The sequence below is a fragment of the Salvia miltiorrhiza genome, chromosome 3 (assembly GCF_028751815.1).
Source record: "Salvia miltiorrhiza cultivar Shanhuang (shh) chromosome 3, IMPLAD_Smil_shh, whole genome shotgun sequence".
Classification (NCBI taxonomy): domain Eukaryota; kingdom Viridiplantae; phylum Streptophyta; class Magnoliopsida; order Lamiales; family Lamiaceae; genus Salvia; species Salvia miltiorrhiza.
The window spans coordinates 13,940,840-13,960,590 of record NC_080389.1 but is presented as its reverse complement, the minus strand read 5'-3'; the positions used below and the strand labels follow the sequence as shown (position 1 = coordinate 13,960,590).

The window sequence follows — 19,751 nt, the reverse complement described above, 5'->3', positions numbered from 1 at the left end:
GGATGCTGTAGAGGCTCAGAAGCAACCCGCTATTAATGAGGCGTTCATACCGCAGTATGTGTACCAGGAACCCCCACGAGTCAATGTTAACAATTTTGAGCTGAAAACGGGTTTGATTACAATGGTCCAACAGAGTCAATATGGTGGACATGCGATCGAAAACCCTAATGCGCACCTGGAGCATTTTTGGGGGTTATGTATTTAATTTGGGGCTATAGGGTAAATTAATAAATTCATACTTATTTATAATATAAATATTATGAGTAAAATGAAGGCTATGAATAAAATTATCCATTCATTAATGAAGCGCGACTACTTATCAGCCCAATTGCAAAAGATGAGGCTAACCCAATTTATTTCTCTCTCTTTTTTTTAAAAAAAATATATATTATTCTTCAAACCAAACAAGATATTAAATGTAGTCCCCACTTTAAATGATAAGTTTATACCTCATTATATTATCTCATAAAAAGCAAACACAACAGGGTAGTCTCCCACTTCCAATGCAGTGAGCGCCATGCCATCTTTGATCTTACGCCCAATTATATATACTTTTAAGCTAAATTTGAGCTGGGGCCCGATTAATAATTTAAATAAGCCCATACCATCTTATAATCTTCTCATACAATTAATTGATCATTAATTAAGCCGGATTATATAAACTTTTATTTATTAGCCGAATTGCAAAGATGAGAGCAACCCAATTTCTCTCTTTTTCTTTCACTCCCTTTACTTTTCCCCCGGTAAATAATACTACTATTAAATCAAAAGGACTGCAACTACTCCACTAAATACTATTAAATCAAAAGGACACACTGAAAAGCAACTAAAGCGATAAACACTGATTTCTTAGTTTGAACTTTAATTACTTTTCAACAGCTAATACTAATATTAAATAATCCGTCATAGTTGAGTGGGAACAATATTCAAGATGAGCTTGTAAATAAGAGATTGATTAATGGTCTTGTGTGTGATACACCGATCAAATTATAGCAAACTATCAAAGAGAAGCATCGAATATTTGTTGCAATGGCAGAAGAAGTGGTGTCGATTGCTCTAGGAACCTTACGTGATTTGCTGTTGGAAGAAGCAAGGTTTTTATCTGGTGTTGGCGATCAAGTGAGGGAGCTCGAGATCCAGCTCAAAGAGATGAAGTGTCTCCTTGAAGATGCTGACAAAAGACGGCATGAAAGCAAAACCATTTCTAATTGGATCTCGGAGATCAGAGATCTCGCATACAGAGCCGAATCCGCCATTGAATTACACGCAGCTCGAGTGTCTTCGAGGAGATCTAGACGAGGCCTCAGGCAGCTCATCCGCAGATATTCTTGTATTTTTGAAGAATGCTACTCGATCCACCAACTAGGCTCCGAGATTGCAAAAATCAAATCCGATCTTGGAAGAGTCACTCAAGACATGCGAGCCTATGGAATAAATAACATCATCGATCTCGGAGAGGGACACAGCCAAGCTCAAGGCACGACCCTGCCGTCGTCCGGGTATTTTTATTTTTATTTTTTATGGATAAAATAATAATTTTTTTTGTCTAAACTTGTTTTTTTTATAAAAATTTGTACTTTTTAAATCATAGCTCCATCTCTGGCGCGGGGGAAAGCTCGGCCGCGGACAACAACAAAACTTGGTCGCGGAAAACCTTTCCCGATTTCGAGATTGATGAGTGTTTCGTGGGCATGGAGGAAGAGCTGAAGCAGCTTGAATCTCTGCTAGTCGAGGACAAAGAGCATCGAGTTATCTCAGTATGGGGTATGGGAGGTTCGGGCAAGACCACCATTGCCAGAAAGGTGTACAACCACATTAAAGAGACCAAAAACGGTGGCTTTGAGTCATTCGCATGGGTTTGTATTTCTCAGCAATGTCAGATCCGATTGGTTTTGGAGGATATTCTGAGCCAACTAAGACCTCAAAAGGTTAATGAGAATATTGTGAGTGACACGGCGTTGATGAGGCAACTATGCGAGATACAAAGAGAGAAGCGATGCCTAATTGTCGTGGACGATCTTTGGGAGACTTCTCATTGGGATGGTTTCAAGCATGCCTTTCTTGTCCAAGATTTGCAGAGCAAGATCTTGCTCACCACGCGTGAGCGAATGGTTGCAGAGATTGGATTCCCAATAGAACATGGGCTTCTAAATATGGGTGAGGCTTTGGAACTACTCAAGAAGAAAGCATTTCCCCAAACAAACATTCCAGGTTAGTTTGTGTATGTGTAAATGGTGCTTTAGGGTTAATTGTGGTGCATATCATCATGAATTTGAGTGAAAATGTGCTATTCGAAAAAGTTTTCAATTTTATTCGGGAAAAATTATCCACCGAAAATGTGGTAAGAGTAGAAATATATTTTCACCCTTTTTCATTAGAAAGAACACTAGGTGTGTTATCTTTGATTGATAAATTTATCATTGAGAAAAATGAATAACAAAAATTTATCCCATTAAATGCCTCCGATCCTTTTCTTTTCCTTCATTTTCTACAAAGAGAATTTCATTCTTTCTTCACCCCAAGAATCGATGGTATTATCTTTATTTAAAGTGAAAAATGGTGAAATTCAATTTTGTAGAAAATGAGGGAAAATAAATAGAGAATTTAAAGGGATAATTTTTTGTTATCCTTCATTTTTTCATTACAAATTTATCAATTAAAGAGAATACATCCTTATAGTTTACAGCTCAATCTTTCAACAAATTTCAGGTTGTAGCCTCAATTGTAATTCATTTTCTATATGTTTTGAATTTTGATAAATTGTTTAGAAAAAATTAAGTAAACTCGATACTGTAGACTGAAATACTCTAAAAAATTCAGCATTAAGCTATAATTAACCCATAATACTATCACATTATAATGTAGCATCTCTTACTATATTCATTGATGATTGACATGTGGATCACGGTGTAAATTTCGGGGTGGGTCGGGTATTCGGGTACCCACCCAAGTTTTTGAAAACAAAATTAAAAATTATAAAACAATTAAAAAAAATACAAAATAAATAAATAAATATTCGAATATGCGGGTATACCTGCAAATCCGATATGGGTACCTGATACCCGATTTTAATCCAACTTAATACCCTCACCCGACCATCATACTGATTTTAGAGGATATTGGGTATCGTGGCAGGTGAGGGAGTACCCGATACCCAGGCCCGTACCTATGATGCACGGATTCTTCAAAAATTAGCATGTACGCCGAATCGGATTCTTTTAGGGTGCGATTCTCTCGGATTCTCGTCGGATTCGCACCCGATTCGCCATGTGGCGTATCTTTTACAATAATTTATAAAAATAAACCGGATTCGTAAATTTCATAGACGAAATTCACGTATCTCATGCACGAAAGGCCTACACAAGGTTATTTTGATAATTTTATTTTCAGTTATGACTTATATATTGGACTAATAATATTTGAATCGTTATATTGTTGCTCAATTAACTTATATAATTGAAAATGCTTAACTTTTGGGTAAAATAAAATGTAAATTACATATAATTTATTTAAGAAAATTTAAATTTTATATATTTTATAAGCATTATATATCATAAAATTTTAATAATTAGATGTATCCTTGCCGAATCGCACCCTATAATTTTTAAAAATCCGTATCCCCGTACTCGTATCATATCGCCCCCGCATCCGCACCTCCGCACCTATGCAACATAGGCCCGTACCTTGGCATAGGCACAATAAGCCATTGCCTAGGGCCCCAAATTTTTTTTGGGGCCCATTTTTTTAATATATATATATATATATATATATATATATATATATATATATATATATAGGGTTGGGCTAGGGTGAAAATACCCCTTAGTGTATAAAATAGGAATACATCCTAACCATTAAATTATAGATACAGACGGTCAAGATTAGATTTTAGATTAGTTTTTAATTCAAAATGGTGATTCGACTGATTCAAGCGAATCTGTGGACGAATGGGCATTATAGGCATTAAAATCAAGACCGTATATCTCCAAGAAACTCCTTCCCGAAATTAGTGTTGATTTAAAAGGAAATAAATCATGATATGATTGCAGATTAGTGTTGGGTTTTTTGGAATATCCTATGGTGAGAACTACGGATAAGTTATGTATGAATTAGGTAAAAAAAGATTGGACTCATATTGGGCATAAACAAATACGTGGTAAAATCAGATGGCAAAGTTTGAAACGCGAGTTAACACATAATCTCATCATTTATAACTTATAACAATATGAATTAATAAAAGTGAATATATGAATCACAAAAACAAATTCTAAGGAAAATATAAATTGAACGAATTCGTGTTCAATGCTAAATTAATTCATGCACTTATGTCGTGAACAAATATATTATCATGTATGAATTGAATATGTCTCTCAGCACAATTCGTGCTAAATCGTAATATAGTTCATAAAACTCATGTCTTGAACTACCACATCAAAGTGTATGAATTAAAAAAAAAAAACAATCAAATCACCCAAGTTGTATAAATTGAGCAATCCAAGAAATCTTTTTTGGCAATAATATGTATATATACTAAATAAATGGACACGGATAGCTTCAGCAGCGACTTCATATGAATCTTCAAGCAACGACGAGATCAAAGGAAATTATGCTTTATTGCGTTTTTGGTCTACAGAATTCTAATGCGCAGAAAAATTCGTAAAAGCTTAGAAGATAATCCACAGTTAGGTTAGAGATTTAATGATCAAAGAAGATTTGGTGTAGATATGGAAATAATTTGCTAATAAAAAACGTATCAAATTAATGATTTATAAAAAGCTAAAATGACATGAATATCCTCTAATCAATGGAGCGTGTATATTTGTGCTAGATTGAAGGAAAAAAATCTGACCTTGAGATCTATAAGAATCAATGGGTGATATGTGTTCCTATTTTATACAAAAAAAACTGTTTTTATTTTAGCCCAACTCTCTCTCTCTCTCTCTCTCTATATATATATATATATATATATATATATATATATAGGGGAGGGATAGAATAAAAGCACTCTTAAGTGTATAAAATATAAATGATTTTCAGCCCTTAGATCATCAAGATCTACGGTTGATTCGTAACCCTGTTTGATGAATTTGTGGTCCTGAGTTCGAACCCCAAAGGTAACAAAATTTTATTTTTCGCAATTCGTAACTCTGTTGGATAAATTCATACGTGTTCTACATAAAATTCGTACATTAAGAAACATTTATATTTTATACACTTAAGAGTGCTTTTATTCTAGCCCACCCCTATATATATATATATATATAGGGTGTGGTTATAATGAGAACCACACTTATCGTGAGAACATAAGAACCACTAAAATCAATGCATCTGCTATATAAATTAATGCATTCGCTATTAAATTTAATGCATCCGAAAATAATAAAAATTTTGCTCCCTTCAGGATTCGAACCCAGGATCTGCATTCATCCACCAAGATGATGCATCCACCGTAGATCTTGATGATCGAATGGCTTAAAATGGTTCTCCGTTCTAATTTTATTTAGTGGTTCTTATTTGAACCTCTCCCTATATATATATATATATATATATAATATAAACAATTTTCAGCCCTTAGAACATCAAGATCTACGGTTGATTCGTAATCCTGTTGGATGAATTCGTGGTCTTGGGTTCGAATTCCAAAGGTAAAAAAAATTATTTTTCACAATTCGTAACCATGTTGGATAAAATTCGTACATTAAAAAACGTTTATATTTATATTTTAAGATGTGTTTCACTGTAGCCCACCCCTATATATATATATATATATATATATATATATATATATATAGGGTCGCATTCAATGGAGACCATTTCTTATATAGAGAATGAAGATCAAATCAAGGCCATTCATCTCAATCCAATCAATGATCCAGATTATTTCATGATTTGATTTTTCATGTAATTAAATAATGGTTAATTACATTTATTTAATCCAGAAAGGGCAAAAACGTCCACTCAAATCTACTGAAATATGGGATCCTATTGAACAAATCCCGAAAATTCATCTTTTTCCATTCTGGGACCTAATCCGTCAATGAACATAATAGATGAACATTAGTATGTTCATTGTTTTCCTACGAACATTTCGACGAACATCAGTATGTTCATTGGTTTTTCTACGAACATATCGACGAATATCAGTATGTTCATTGGTTTTTCTACGAACATATCGACGAACATCAGTATGTTCATTGGTTTTCTACGAACATATTAACGAACATCAGAATGTTCATTGATATTTTCTACGAACACTTCATTGACGATATGCAGATATGCAAATCCGGCGACGGCGTGGCACGGCGGTCGCCACCACGAGCGTTCTACCATTGTCGTCTTCATCGGCTTCACCCTGATGACGCCGGGGCAGCACAGCCTCGAGAATCCTCCACCTGCGACGCCGACGGAGCAGCAGAAGGAGGAGGAGATGGAGGCGATAGGGGAGGAAGGCGGTGGAAGGAAGAATGGAGGGGATGGCAGCGGAGCAGCAGAGATGGGGAGGCGGCGGAGCAACAGGGGATTGGGGGAGGCGGCGGGAGAGGGGGGAGAGTGATTGAGAGAGAGAGATAGAGAGAGAGCGTGAATGAGAGAGAGTGAGTGAGATTAGGGTTAAATAGAAAATGACATGCTTAACCTTTTGATTATAAAATAAATTAAAATTAATAAATTTAATCAATTAAATTACCACCATTAGATTAAGTTAGATCAAGGAACCAGATTTGGTCTTCATTCTCTATATAGGGGAGTGGTCTCCATTGAACTCTCCCCTATATATATATATATATATGTGTGGGTTAATAGCCGGAAAATACACGAACTATCACCGAAATTGCATATTGCACATGTCCTTCAAAAATAGCTCCATAATACATCACCTTTTAATTTAATCGTGATTTGCACACGGCGAAAGTTCCGATTACCCTTAAGTTTGACCGGCGATGATGTGGACATTATTTAACATTACATGGCAGCCACGTGGGCAAAACGACGTCGTCACACACACACATACTCACATACTCCGGCGATGATTTTTGCCCAGAAACTGAATTTTCTTTTCTTCTCTCTCCTTCTTCCATCTTCTCTCAAATCTCTGTTCTCTCTCTTCTCTCAAATCTCACGCACACACTCACATACACGCACACCCTCTCACATCCTCACACCCACGCCGGAGTTCCTCCCCTCCAAACCGTCTGCTTCCCTTCGCCAGCGATCGTCTCCCATCTTTCGGCCGGAACAGCAGCCTAACAGCCACCGCCGCAGCCGCTCTTCCCTTTTCCAGATCTGGCGCCTCCCAGCCGCCTCATCTCTCCCTACTCTCTTTCTCAGCCAGGTCAGCGCCGGCAGCAGCGGCGCCCCCGCAAATCTGTTCATCCCTCTCTCGGCTCTTCCCATTAAGAGTCCACCGCCGCGAAAGCTCCATCTCCCTCGGCCTCTCTTATCTTCCGGCGGCGACGAGGCCGCCGGTTACCTCTCCCTATCCCAGTGTCATAGACGTCATCTTCTCTCTCTCTAATCTGTTTCTCCACCTTCAAATCTCCAATCTCTGAATTTTTGGGTGGATTTGATGTTTGTAGATTTGCATATCTAGGGTTTTTGTGTGGCTGAGGATTTGGGGATTTCCATTTTGGTTTGCAGATCTGTGGTGGTGTTGCGGCGGTGATGTTGTGGTGGCCGGAGATTCGTGACCACCCGGCACACCTGCAGCCAGCGGCGGGGGCGGGGGCGTAAAGCAACAACAGTTTTTTCTTTTTTAATTTTTTTTATTTAAAAAAGCTTGACAAAACGACGTCGTTTTACATGATCGCTGGTGCGTCCACGTCTGCAAATTCCGGGAGACACGTCATCTAAGATTTTAGGGATGGTCAACGCATGTGCAAATTGCAATTAAATCAAAAGGTGGTGTATTGTGGAGCTATTTTTGAAGGTCATGTGCAATATACAATTTCGGTGATAGTTCGTGTATTTTCCGGCTATTAACCCTATATATATAAAATTGAGATCAATTTTAAGAATATAAAATAGAAATAATTTTAAGTCCTTAGATCATTAAGATCTACGGTTGATTCATCACCTTGTTGGATGAATTCATGGTCCCGGGTTCGAATCTCATGGGTAGCAAAAAAAATTATTTTTCGCAATTCATACATTTATACATCGAATTCATACATGTTCTACATAAAATTCATACATTTTTGCTGGTTTGTATTTTTTATTTTAAGAGCTGTTTTTACGGTAGCCTCTCCCTATATTAATTGAATTATAGTATATTATATTTTTACAAGAATTCATCTCATTGTTTGATGAATTTACAGAGTATGGTTACTAAACTGGATAAAAATAAGAAATTTTTACCTTCAAAATTGCAAGACATATATTGTATTAGCTTTAAAGTAAGAAACATTTGTCTATTTTGGGTGAATTCATATTGTTTCTTTTACGATTACTAAAAGTTGGTAGTTTTTATGTTTTGCTAAATAGCAAATATTTTCTATAGTAATTGACAATATGAAATAAAAAAGTTACACTATATATGCATGTAATAGATAATGTCACACAAATTGGCAATTTAAAATCTTAAATAAAATTTTAATATTTTCCTTTCCCTCTCTTTTTATATGATAAGTTTGTCACTAAAATAAGCTCACCATAATAGGTAAAATAAAGGATTAATTGCCGATAAATTCACGAACTTTCATCATTTTCTGGTTTTTCTCACGATATTTAAAATTGACAAGTTTATCCTCCAATTGAAAATTCATTCTTAATGTTTCCACGGGGTATAATTATCCCAAATTAAAGCTGAGTTGGACTGTGGAAATGCCAACGTGGCGCGATCATCTGACGAGTGAAACAACCCTGGCCTAATACAATCAGGCCACGCTGGCAAATTCAAAGTTTTGATTTGGAGATAATTGTACGCCATGGGAACATTAAGAATGAAATTTCAATATGAGAGTAAATTTGTCTACTTTAAATATTGTGGGAAAAACTAGAAAACGATGATATTTCGTGCATTTATAGGAAATTAACCCAAGATAAACTACGATAGCTACAAATATTACATGCAAATTGAATCAATGTGGAGTATCTGCTAGATTTACCCGCTGGTAGTTTCTTTTGTTGCATCATCCAAATTAGATGAAAGGGTCTCACTAAGTTAAAGTTGTAGCACTATTCAATTAATTGTCATTTGTTATTATTTCAATGCAGAGTTTGTTTTGGAAGAAAATTTTGAGAAAATTGGGAAAGAAATGGTTAAGAAATGTGGGTATTTGCCGCTGGCAATTTCTTTACTCGGCGGTGTCTTGAGAAAGAAAAATTCGATGAAGGAGTGGGAGTTAGTAAATGAGGATGTCAAAGAATTCATATATAGATATGAAAAGGAGATCGATGGAGTACTAAATTTAAGCTATGAGAGTCTACCCTATTATTTGAAGCCTTGCTTTCTCTGCATGGGTTTATTTCAAGAGGACAAAAACATATCTCCTAAGGATCTACTTGGAATGTGGATAGCACAAGGCATGATTTCATACGTGAATATTCGAGACAAGGATAAAACTTTGATTGAAATCGCAAGGATCTACTTGGGCGAGTTGGCCTCCAGGTCCATAGTCCAAGTTGAAATTGATGATGCCAGCACACCTGGGGCAAAATATCTGAGTTGCAAACTTCATGATGTAGTAAGAGAACTATGTCTGAAATTGGGGAAACAGGAGGATTTTGGTGTCCTGAGTTTAGAGTATCAAACTGGGAAACTTAGTACCTTACTACAGAAAGCTTTATCGAATATGAAAATACGACATTTGGCTATCTATTTAAGAACAAGAGAAGTCAAACTGGAACCTGACGAGCTTGGAGAAGATACTAGCAAACGTTTAAGGTCTCTTCATATATTCAATTACATGAATCCAATTGAGTTTCCTCCGCAAAATATAGTTGATTTTCAGAAATTCGAATTGCTAAGGGATCTAGTTATGGTGGGAATTAAATTTGCAGGAAGAAAGTTAGAGAAAGGAATCACTAATCTTATTCACCTTAGACGTTTGTGTTTACAAAGATGTGAATTTGATAAACTACCATTGTCCGTAAAGAACTTTGTATACATGGATACCCTTGATTTATGGGCTTCAAGGAATGTTGAAGTTCCAAATGTTTTTAAGGAGATGCTACGTTTAAAACGCTTGTATCTTCCCTATTATGATGAGGAACATATTGGAAGTTATCAATTAACATTGGACGAGGGAGTGGTTGAGCTGGAAACCCTATGGAAATTGGATAGTAGAGTGCATGAATTAAAATTTATAAACAGAATGAAGAATCTGCGAAAATTTGGAACAATAATATACGACAATGAAAGCTTGTCAGTAATCATCGATGCCATTGCTATCTTGGAGAAGTTAACATATTGTATGGTTGAGATCAAAGAGGGTTGCGAGTTAGGAACAACTGAGTCGGTGTTAACATTGAAGAAGGCATTCACATGTCCCAATCTTCATGAGTTGGGTATTGGAATTAAGTTAGGGAAGGTGCTGGCAGAGTGCGGACGTGACATTATGAGCTCAAAACTCACGAAATTGGTCCTGAATAAATGTGAGATTGAGGATGATCCAATGTGGATACTGTCGAAGCTTCCTTGCTTAACAAATTTGTATTTATGGAAGAAATCATTTGTTGGGGAGGAGATGATATGTCCATCAAACAGTTTTCCTCGCCTCAAGGTGCTTTTTCTAAACATGTTACCAAACCTGAAGGAGTGGAGAGTGGAGACTGGAGCCATGCCCCTTCTCTCTCAATTACATATAGAAGCTTGTTCTAGTCTGAAGATGCTTCCGGATGGATTGAGTGGCATTTCTACTCTTCGGAAACTAGAGATCTATGGAATGGCGGAATTGGGGAAGAGGGTATCGGCATCAGGAGAGGATTTCCACAAAGTCAGCCATGTCCCTTCAATTATGATCCAAGACAATGTCTAGTCTAGTCTCCACCCGGGTAATATGCTTGCACCGATCTCATTCTCAATTCGCAATTCTTTTGTTTCAATTGTAGTTTGTCCCTAAAAGAAAGGTTAATGCCTAAGGCCTGAGGTTCGAGTCCACCGTCGTGCGGTCTTTAAATTTCTTTATTTATTTGTGTAATTCATCAAAAAAAAAAAGTTTGATTCGCTTTTTGTTTTTCCTGCAGTGTACTTTTTTTAATGGAAACTACCATGACATCACAGAGCAAGACTTCGGGGCTATCCCATTTGGATCGGGACGAAGAATTTGCCCTGGGATGTCTATGGGACTTGCAAACGTGGAGCTCACAATTGCTAGTCTTCTCTACAATTTCGACTGGGAAATGCGTCCAGGGTTCAAAGCTCAATATATTGATACCGTCTTGGAATCACTATGCATAAGAAAAACCCTCTCATATTTCCTTGTAGCTAGAGAATATGTTGTTTAGTTTGAAGCCTTTAATTATTTTTTCGAAATTAAGAGGATTATTAATGTTTTTCATTTCCCGTGCAATGATTCAAACCCTCAACTATTACGATTAGATAAGAAGTTTTTTACCATTTGAGCTACACTTCATTGTTTATTTAGTAAGCCTTTTAATGTAGTTTGTAGTTTGTACATTTTGAAGGTATTTTAATGTCTTTTTACATTCATTAATGATGATTTCGGGACGTAGAAAAAAAAATAGATTATGCATGCATATTGATGTATACATAGGTGGAGGCAGGGACGGAGCCAGGAATTAATTTCGGGGGGGTTGAAACTGTACAACCGCCCCCGAGAAAAAAAATTTGGGCATTCTGTATATTTAAGGTATTTTTTTTATTAAAATACGAGCATAATACTAATAATAACGAACAATATTTTCATAGATTATATAATTTCAATATATCACAAAACTTTTTTTGGACATTCCGTATATTTAAGACGTTTTTTATTAAAAGGCAAGCATAATAATAATAATAATAACAAACAACATGTTCATAGATTATATATTTTCTATATATTATAAATTAGTTTCAATACATTATAATTTTTTTTAGCATTTCATACATATTAGGCATTTTTTTATTAAAAGACAAGTATAATAGTAATAATAACAAACAATATTTCATAGATTATATAGTTTTAAATAACGGAATTATCCTTAAATTAAGTATATATATATGAGAGAATATAATAACCAAATACTCTTTTATAAAACAAAATTATTTTATAATAGGTATAAACATATATCTATATATTTTAAAATTTTTATAAAAAAAACTCAAAATTTGGGAGGGGGCTCTAGCCCCCCCTAGCCCCCCGGCTCCGTCCCTGGGTGGAGGTTGAAATGAAATTAATTAAACCTTATTTATTATGAGAATCGAGAACTATTCTCAGTCCTTTGTTCTCATATTCTTATGAAAAATGAAATTCTCACAATAACCAACTCGTATATATATAAATCATTCTATTTCAATATCTATCTCATTCTTTAATTTCTATTTCGAAGATATGTGATGGTTTTCTTTGTGAAATACTTGAAATAAGTATATATAATATATGTGTGAAATGTATGCATTCATGATCATGAATATAGAGAAGAGAGCAAAAGCAAACATTGTTCAAGGATTTTGCCATGAAGTAAGGATTTTGCAATAAAGTGAATGTGCAGAGATGATTTTGGTATGTTGTAAGGGATTTTGCTGTTAAGGAAATTTTGTAGTAAGGAATTATCCAACAAAAACGTGCGTCTTTAAAATTAAAATATTGAAATAATTGTAGAAATATCTGTAACAGAAAAGGTGGATTTTAAAAAATAAAAAAATTCGGCCCACTCTGAAAGATCCAACAAACTTAAATTTGTCCCACAAATTACAAGGCCCAAAGCACTTCAATTTCATGTTATAAAATCCAACTCAAAAGCCCAATGTGAATAAGAGGATTGTGTGTTCTCATAAGGGAAGATAAATGGATACTTAAAACACTCCATTTGCGGATTTGATTTGGTGGTGTTTGATGAAAAAAAATATATTAAAATTGAGTGGCAATTTTGTAGTTATAATAAAATTGAAGATTATTTATAAACTATTTTTTTTTCTTTTTCTTTATCTTCTTATTTTTTCTTATATTTCTTTATAAAATTATGAAATTATACTAATTGTAAAATATTTAATAATCATATTAAATTAAAGATCACAATAAGAGTTTTAATTTGATATATTTTATGTAATATTTGATCTAAAATGTAAAAATTATATTTATTTAAAGGCTAAAATTTAAAAAGTTCTCTCTTCTTTCTCATCTTTTTATGAATAAATCTAATTTTTAATTTTTTTTGCATTTTCATTATCAACTTTTATTATTGTAAATTCTTCTTTATTTTTTTTATTTTCCTAGCATTCAGCTTAAATATATTTAGTTAAAATTAATTTTTTATTATATTTATAAACATTATTAGATCAATTTTATAAAAAAAATATTTCCCGTGTATTTTACGAGATGCAAATGCTAGTTAATTAAAAGATCCAACAAAATAAATTCAACGCACAAATTAGCAGGCCCAACAACACTTCAATTTTCATGTTATAAATCGAACTCAAAACCCCAATTTCGTTTTCTATAAAATCGAAATTGAAAAGCCCAACAGCATCTTGCTCGTTGCTGTCGAAGAAATAATTGCAGGAGCTTTCGCTGTAACTGACCCCCGAGAAGAAATAACATTAATGAACTCTTATTGGCTTAATTACTCACAACATTTCATTATATTTATGCCAGCTAATGATAAATCACCTTATTATTAAGTTTAGTCGTCGAAGTGGTTGGGAAATGGCCTGAAGAGTTGCTACCTTGACTTAGAATAAGTATTTTTAATGCATATTCCCATTGAATGAGTGGAATAATGAGGTAGAATCATTGAATAAAGAAGAAGAAGACAAGGTAGAAACAGAACAAGTGGAATTAATAAAGATTATCTGCTCTCACGCGTTTCCCCACGAACCAAACATCTCTGTTCCAGAATCCAAATTCTTCGCAATCTCGATTGAAGAATTTGTATTCACCACAACGAGTTGAGTTCCTTATCCTTATTCCTCTCTCTATATACCCTCACCAATAGTTTATCAATTTGACCAAAGATATTTGCGATGGCAGAAGCAGTGGTGTCGACTGCTCTAGAAACCTTGCGCGATTTGTTGTTGGAAGAAGCAAGGTTTTTATCTGGTGTGGGCGATGAAGTGAGGGAGCTCGAGATCCAGCTCAAAGAGATGAAGTGTCTCCTCAGAGATGCTGACAGAAGACGACATGAAAGCAGCATGATTTTGAATTGGATCTCGGAGATCAAAGATCTTGTGTACAGAGCCGAAGCTGCCATTGAAAGACACGCAGTTTATCAAGTGACTTCAAGGAGAAGGCGAGGCCTCACTCAGCTCATCCGCAGATGTAGTTGTAATTTGGAAGAATACAAGTCGATCCACCAACTAGGCTCCGAGATTTCACCAATCAAATCCCGTCTTGAAAGAATAAACAAGGAAATGCAAGACAATGGCATAAAGAAGAGCATCATCAACAATACAGATGAAGGGGAAAGCTCGTTCGCCAACAACAGGGCAAGGAAGAGCTTCCCCGAATTCGAGATCGGAGAGTGTTTTGTAGGGATGAAGGATGAACTGAAGCAGCTTGCTAATCTCCTGAGGCACGACAACGAGGAGCGAGTTATTTCAGTGTGGGGAATGGGCGGATCAGGCAAGACCACCATTGCCAAAAAGCTCTACAACGAGAACAAGACTAGCTTTGATCTTTCCGCGTGGGTTTGCATTAGTCAGCAACGTCAGAGTTTTCAATCAGTTTGGAAGGATGTTCTCAAACAGCTAGAACCACAAACAAGTGAGGATCTGAGCGAGTGGGAGTTGAAGGAGCGACTATGCAAGATACAACGAGAGAAGCGATGCCTCATTGTTGTGGATGATCTTTGGAAAACTTCTGATTGGAATGAGTTGAAGCATCCGTTCCTTGTCCATGATTTGTTAAGCAAAATCTTGATCACCACACGCGAACAGGAAGTTGCCGAGATTGGATGCCCAGTAAAAGTTGGGATTCTAAAAGAGGAGGATGCTTTGGATCTACTCAAGAAGAAAGCCTTTCCACATACCAACATTCCAGGTCAGTTGTGCGTATGTATAATCTGCTGCTTTAGTTTTAATATTACAGTTAGTTGAATTTGACCTCTACTCTACAAATTAATGTTCTAAGTGGGCGTTTACTTTGCATGACTGATTAGATGCATGATTGATTATTTTTATCGTTCGTACTCTTTTAATTCCACTGTTTCAATGGGATATAAATAAAGCAAAACTAGCTCAAATGATAGAAGTTATCAAGGGCCTTGGGAGATAGCCCAAAGTTTCAAATCTAAGTAAACAAGGGATTAGACTTACAACTTTTATCTATCATGGTTGATCCTCCAAAGTAAATGCCCCCTAAAAGATTTATCTGCTGGTAATTTCTATTCTTGCATCATCGATTATGAATTAGTGAGAGGTTCTAATTAAGATAAAGTTGTAGACTAATAGTACTATTCAGTTAAATTGTCATTTGTTATTTTAATGCAGAGTTTGCACTGGAAGAAAAATTTGAGAAAATTGAGAAAGAAATGGTGCAGAAATGTGGGTATTTGCCGTTGGCAATTTCTTTACTCAGTGGGGTCTTGAGAATGAAAAATTCGATCATGGAGTGGGAGTTAGTAAATAGGGATATCAAAAAACACATATATAGAGACGAAAGTGAGATTGATGGAGTGCTAAATTTAAGCTATGAAAGTCTACCCTATTATTTGAAGCCTTGCTTTCTCTATATGGGTATATTTGAAGAGGACGAAGATATAAATATTCGGCGTCTATATAGCATGTGGATAGCACAAGACATGATTTCATATGAGAATATTGGAGACAAGGACAAATCTTTGATTGAAATCGCGGAGCTCTACTTGGGTGAGTTGGCCTCCAGGTCCATAGTTGAAATAAGCGACGACGATGATGTCATGCCTACAAGAAAATATAGGAGCTGCAAACTTCATGATGTAGTAAGAGAACTATGTTTGAAATTAGGGAAAAGGGAGGATTTTGGTGTGCTAGGTTTGGAGTATCAAACTGGGAAACTTAGAACCTTACTACGACAAGCTTCCTCGCATATGAAAATACGACATTTGGTTATCCATTTCAGAAGAGAAGTCGAAGTGGAACCTGGCGAGCTTGGAGAAGATAGTAGCAAACATTTAAGGTCTCTTCAAATGTTCAATCACATAAATTTAAGTGTTCCAGAGTTTACCCCACAAAGCATCGTTGATTTTCAAAAATTTAAATTGCTGAGAGATCTAGTTATGGTGAGATTCAAATTTGCAGGAAGAAAGCTACCGAAAGGAATCACTAATCTTGTTCACCTTAGACGTTTGCGCTTAGAAGAATGTGAATTTGATAAGCTACCGTCGTCCATAAGGAATATGGTAAACATGGATACCCTTAATTTAAGTGATTCGAGGAATGTTGGAGTTCCAAATGTTTTTAAAGAGATGCTACGTTTAAAGCACTTGCTTCTTCCGGAGTATGAGGAGGAAAATATTGGTAGTTATCGATTAACATTGGGCGAGGGAGTGGTTGGGTTGGAGACCCTATGGTGGTTGGATAGTAGAGTGCATGAATTAAAATGTATGAACAGAATGAAGAATCTGAGAAATTTCTCAACAAAAATACACGACAACAAAAGCTTGTCAACCATGATCGACGCCATTGCTATCATGGACAAGTTAGTGTATTGTGTGGTTGAAATCAAAGAGGGTTGCGAGTTAGCAACAAATGATGGAGTGTTGAACAAGACATTCACATGTCCCAATCTTCATTGCTTGAGTATTGAAGTTAAGTTAGGGAAGGCACTGGTAGATCGTGGGCATGACTTCATGAGCTCAAAACTAACGACTTTGGAGCTGTTAGCATGTGAGATTGAGGATGATCCAATGGCGATGCTAGGGAAGCTTCCTTGCTTGACGGCTTTGTGTTTAGGGAGGAAATCATTTGTCGGGGAGGAGATGACGTGTCCATCAAACAGTTTTCCTCACCTCAAGAGGCTTGAGCTATGTCAATTAGCAAAGTTGAGGGAGTGGAGAGTGGAGGCAGGAGCCATGCCCATTCTCTCGCTATTATATATCATTGAGTGTTCTACTTTGGAGATGCTTCCAGATGGACTGAGTGGCATTTCTACTCTTCAGAAACTGATACTTTTTAAAATGCCAGAATTGGGGAAGAGGGTATCGGCATCAGGAGAGGATTTCCACAAAGTCAGCCATGTTCCTTCAATTATCATCCGAGACGATGACTAATCTAGTCTCCATCCGGGTAATGCTTAATTGCACCAATCTCATTCTCAATTTTTAGTTGTAGTTTTCTAAATTGTATCATCTTTTGGTTGCAGGGTACCTCTCCCCCCCCCCCCCCCCCAATTCTTTTGTCTGAAACCTTTCTTGAAATAAATGTGTATATTTATTTTGCATGCGTGGTGGCCATATATATTCCATTCTCTGTTCGTTCCATATGGAGTTATTTTGGTAAGATTTGACTCTGGAGATTTAAGCTTTATTTCTGTTCTTGAATTGTGATTTAGTTTCTCGGTTGTTTAGAATCCAATAAATTGAAAACTGGGTTGCTTAATATGAATATACTATACTAATGGTAGTGTTGTGGTTTGAATTGATGGATATAAAATCACCATTGGTATATATGTAATTCTTAGCTCAAAGCTCAAGCATTTGGAGGAGATGGTTGTACTGCTGATTAAGCAAGAAAAATTGGGTTATGTTGAAGGATTTGAAGCTGCTTTAAATTGGGCTCTTTTTCCGGCCGACATGTAGGGAATTGAATTCGAATTCATGTTATGTTTGAACTGAATTATTGGTTTGTAATGATTCAAATGTGATTAATTGATAATTTTGTTTGTCAATTTTGTATTGTCAATTTTGTCAATTTTGTTAGCAGACAGTAAATTGTGATTAATTGATAATTTTGATGAATGAAATAGGTTTCTTTTAAACCTCAAGAGTGATGGCGATATCATCGATGCTCTTACAGTTGTTGGAGGAAGAGTTCAATACTTTAATTAATAAGAAGATGATCTAAACAGAGTCGCATGTATTTAGTTTGAACACACATTGTATTCTTGCCAGTTATACAATTATCTACTATTCTTCTCATATTGCAGGATCAAATGCATATTGAAACAAAAATCAGAAATATACGATTTATTTGAGAACTTTGCAAGTTTAAAATTGCTCCTGTCAGCTTGGTTTTTAGCAGTCTAAAGGTATTGAACATTACATTTTTTATACCTCTTTCATCCTTCCTTCCTTGTATAATCCATCAATTAACGCATTATATGCCTTAACGTTGGGACTCCACCCACTACTTTCTAATCTATGAAGCCAATCATGGGCTGCAATGACCTGTCCAGATTTGCACAACCCACCTATCACGTGCATAATCATAATATCATTAGGCTCACAAAGTTTTAAATCTAGAACCTTTTCAAACAATTTCACAGCTTCGGCCTCTTTCTCAACAAAGAACAACCCTTTAATGAGAGTCGCAACATCTGGTTCGTAACGGATCTTGAAAAAGAATCCCATTATAGAAAAATCAGAGTATATGTCTTTCAAGAGACAACAACAGTTAACAGCAATGTTCATTGTGTAATCATTAACCGGCACACCCATCCCAAGCATTTCATCGAACATGTCAAGGGCAAAAGAGTACTGCTCAATCTTTGCAGTAACACTCAGAAGATTGTTGTACATAAGAACACAAGGCTCTGGGGACATACTCTTCATTTTTTGAAACAATTCATTGGCATCCTTTAATTCTTTAACACAACTGAAATCGATTTTGGATGGCTTAGGTTGAAAAGCCTTGGAAGAGAAGAGAGAGAACGGAGGAGAGATGATACCCGATTCATGCGACCATCGATTGAGAAATCCTCTTCCATGAATGAGATCAATTGCAGAAACAGCTGCTCTTCTGCTCATCTTCCTTAATCGGTCACATTGGATTTGTAAAAAAGGATGAATGGAGTTTGCGATTACCCATTTCTTATAATGTGCTAAAAGCTACTGATTTCTTCAATTTAATATTTGGGCTTGAAAGTAATCTTTGGGCTGAAAATGTTTTGGGTTTCAATAATATGTTGGCCCAATCATAAATTTTATGAAATAACATTTTCAAACACATTTTCAAAGTTACTTTAAATTAGGGGCACGACTTTAAAATCATGATAAATATTTTAGGAGTATTAAATATATAATTAAATTTATTTTCATGAAGATTTTTAATTTAATATAAAAATCATACTAATATATAAATTTTAAATGAAGAAGTTATAATCATTCAAAGGTTCTTTAATTAATTAAAAAAAGAGTGGATTTTGAAAATAGCCACTTTTATATAGTAAAAATAAATTTTACCCACTAATATAAAAACTTAAAAAAATACCCACATTTACCATTTTACCCTTGCATATAAAATTTTTACAAATACCCACGAATTCACAACCAGTGAATTCACAACCAAAATAAATTTTGGTTGTGAATTCAAGCTTTAAAACTCGAATTCACAACTGAATAACAAGTATTGGTTGTGAATTCAAGTTTTAAAGTTTGAATTCACAACTATAAATAGTGTTAATTGTGAATTCGCGTGAATTCACAACCCACACTATTTCAAATGTGAATTCACAACC

General features: G+C 35.5%; 3 protein-coding genes across 9 annotated transcripts; 2 read left to right on the top strand and 1 right to left on the bottom strand.

The window, feature by feature from the left end:
* The first annotated feature begins 902 nt into the window (after nt 1-902).
* LOC131017492 (probable disease resistance protein At1g58602) lies at nt 903-11,561 on the top strand. The gene is made up of 4 exons (XM_057946242.1): nt 903-1,499; nt 1,592-2,211; nt 9,211-10,989; nt 11,182-11,561. Exons 1-3 carry the CDS (start codon nt 1,030-1,032, stop codon nt 10,971-10,973), a joined length of 2,853 nt encoding a protein of 950 aa, XP_057802225.1. The 5' UTR covers nt 903-1,029; the 3' UTR covers nt 10,974-10,989; nt 11,182-11,561.
* A 2,316-nt stretch (nt 11,562-13,877) lies between these two features.
* Nucleotides 13,878-18,269, top strand: LOC131017493 (probable disease resistance protein At1g58602). 7 transcript variants are annotated; one of them, XR_009099643.1, is made up of 4 exons: nt 13,878-15,137; nt 15,587-17,362; nt 17,439-17,571; nt 18,042-18,213. XR_009099643.1 is itself a non-coding variant. In XM_057946245.1 (3 exons), exons 1-2 carry the CDS (start codon nt 14,123-14,125, stop codon nt 17,344-17,346), a joined length of 2,775 nt encoding a protein of 924 aa, XP_057802228.1. In that variant the 5' UTR covers nt 13,878-14,122; the 3' UTR covers nt 17,347-17,362; nt 18,042-18,269. The 7 variants fall into 7 exon arrangements, 4 of the variants coding, with proteins under 4 accessions (XP_057802228.1, XP_057802229.1, XP_057802227.1 ...); XR_009099642.1 differs by lacking the exon at nt 18,042-18,213 and adding an exon at nt 17,757-17,963; XR_009099641.1 differs by lacking the exon at nt 18,042-18,213 and adding an exon at nt 17,757-17,963 and having other exon boundaries at nt 15,587-17,571.
* A 73-nt stretch (nt 18,270-18,342) lies between these two features.
* LOC131018408 (pentatricopeptide repeat-containing protein At1g62670, mitochondrial-like) lies at nt 18,343-19,041 on the bottom strand. The gene has a single exon (XM_057947133.1). The coding sequence runs from the start codon at nt 19,039-19,041 to the stop codon at nt 18,343-18,345; it is 699 nt and encodes a 232-aa protein (XP_057803116.1).
* Between the last annotated feature and the right edge of the window lie 710 nt (nt 19,042-19,751).

What these genes read in the sequence shown, in the direction of transcription:
- LOC131018408 (XM_057947133.1), bottom strand. Translation starts at nt 19,041, where the DNA reads ATGAGCAGAAGAGCAGCTGTTTCTGCAATTGATCTCATTCATGGAAGA.
- LOC131017493 (XM_057946245.1), top strand. Translation starts at nt 14,123, where the DNA reads ATGGCAGAAGCAGTGGTGTCGACTGCTCTAGAAACCTTGCGCGATTTG. An exon ending in TCCACATACCAACATTCCAG is followed by an intron (nt 15,138 to 15,586) that starts GTCAGTTGTGCG and finishes ATTTTAATGCAG; the next exon opens with AGTTTGCACTGGAAGAAAAA.
- LOC131017492 (XM_057946242.1), top strand. Translation starts at nt 1,030, where the DNA reads ATGGCAGAAGAAGTGGTGTCGATTGCTCTAGGAACCTTACGTGATTTG. An exon ending in ACGACCCTGCCGTCGTCCGG is followed by an intron (nt 1,500 to 1,591) that starts GTATTTTTATTT and finishes TTTAAATCATAG; the next exon opens with CTCCATCTCTGGCGCGGGGG. An exon ending in TCCCCAAACAAACATTCCAG is followed by an intron (nt 2,212 to 9,210) that starts GTTAGTTTGTGT and finishes ATTTCAATGCAG; the next exon opens with AGTTTGTTTTGGAAGAAAAT.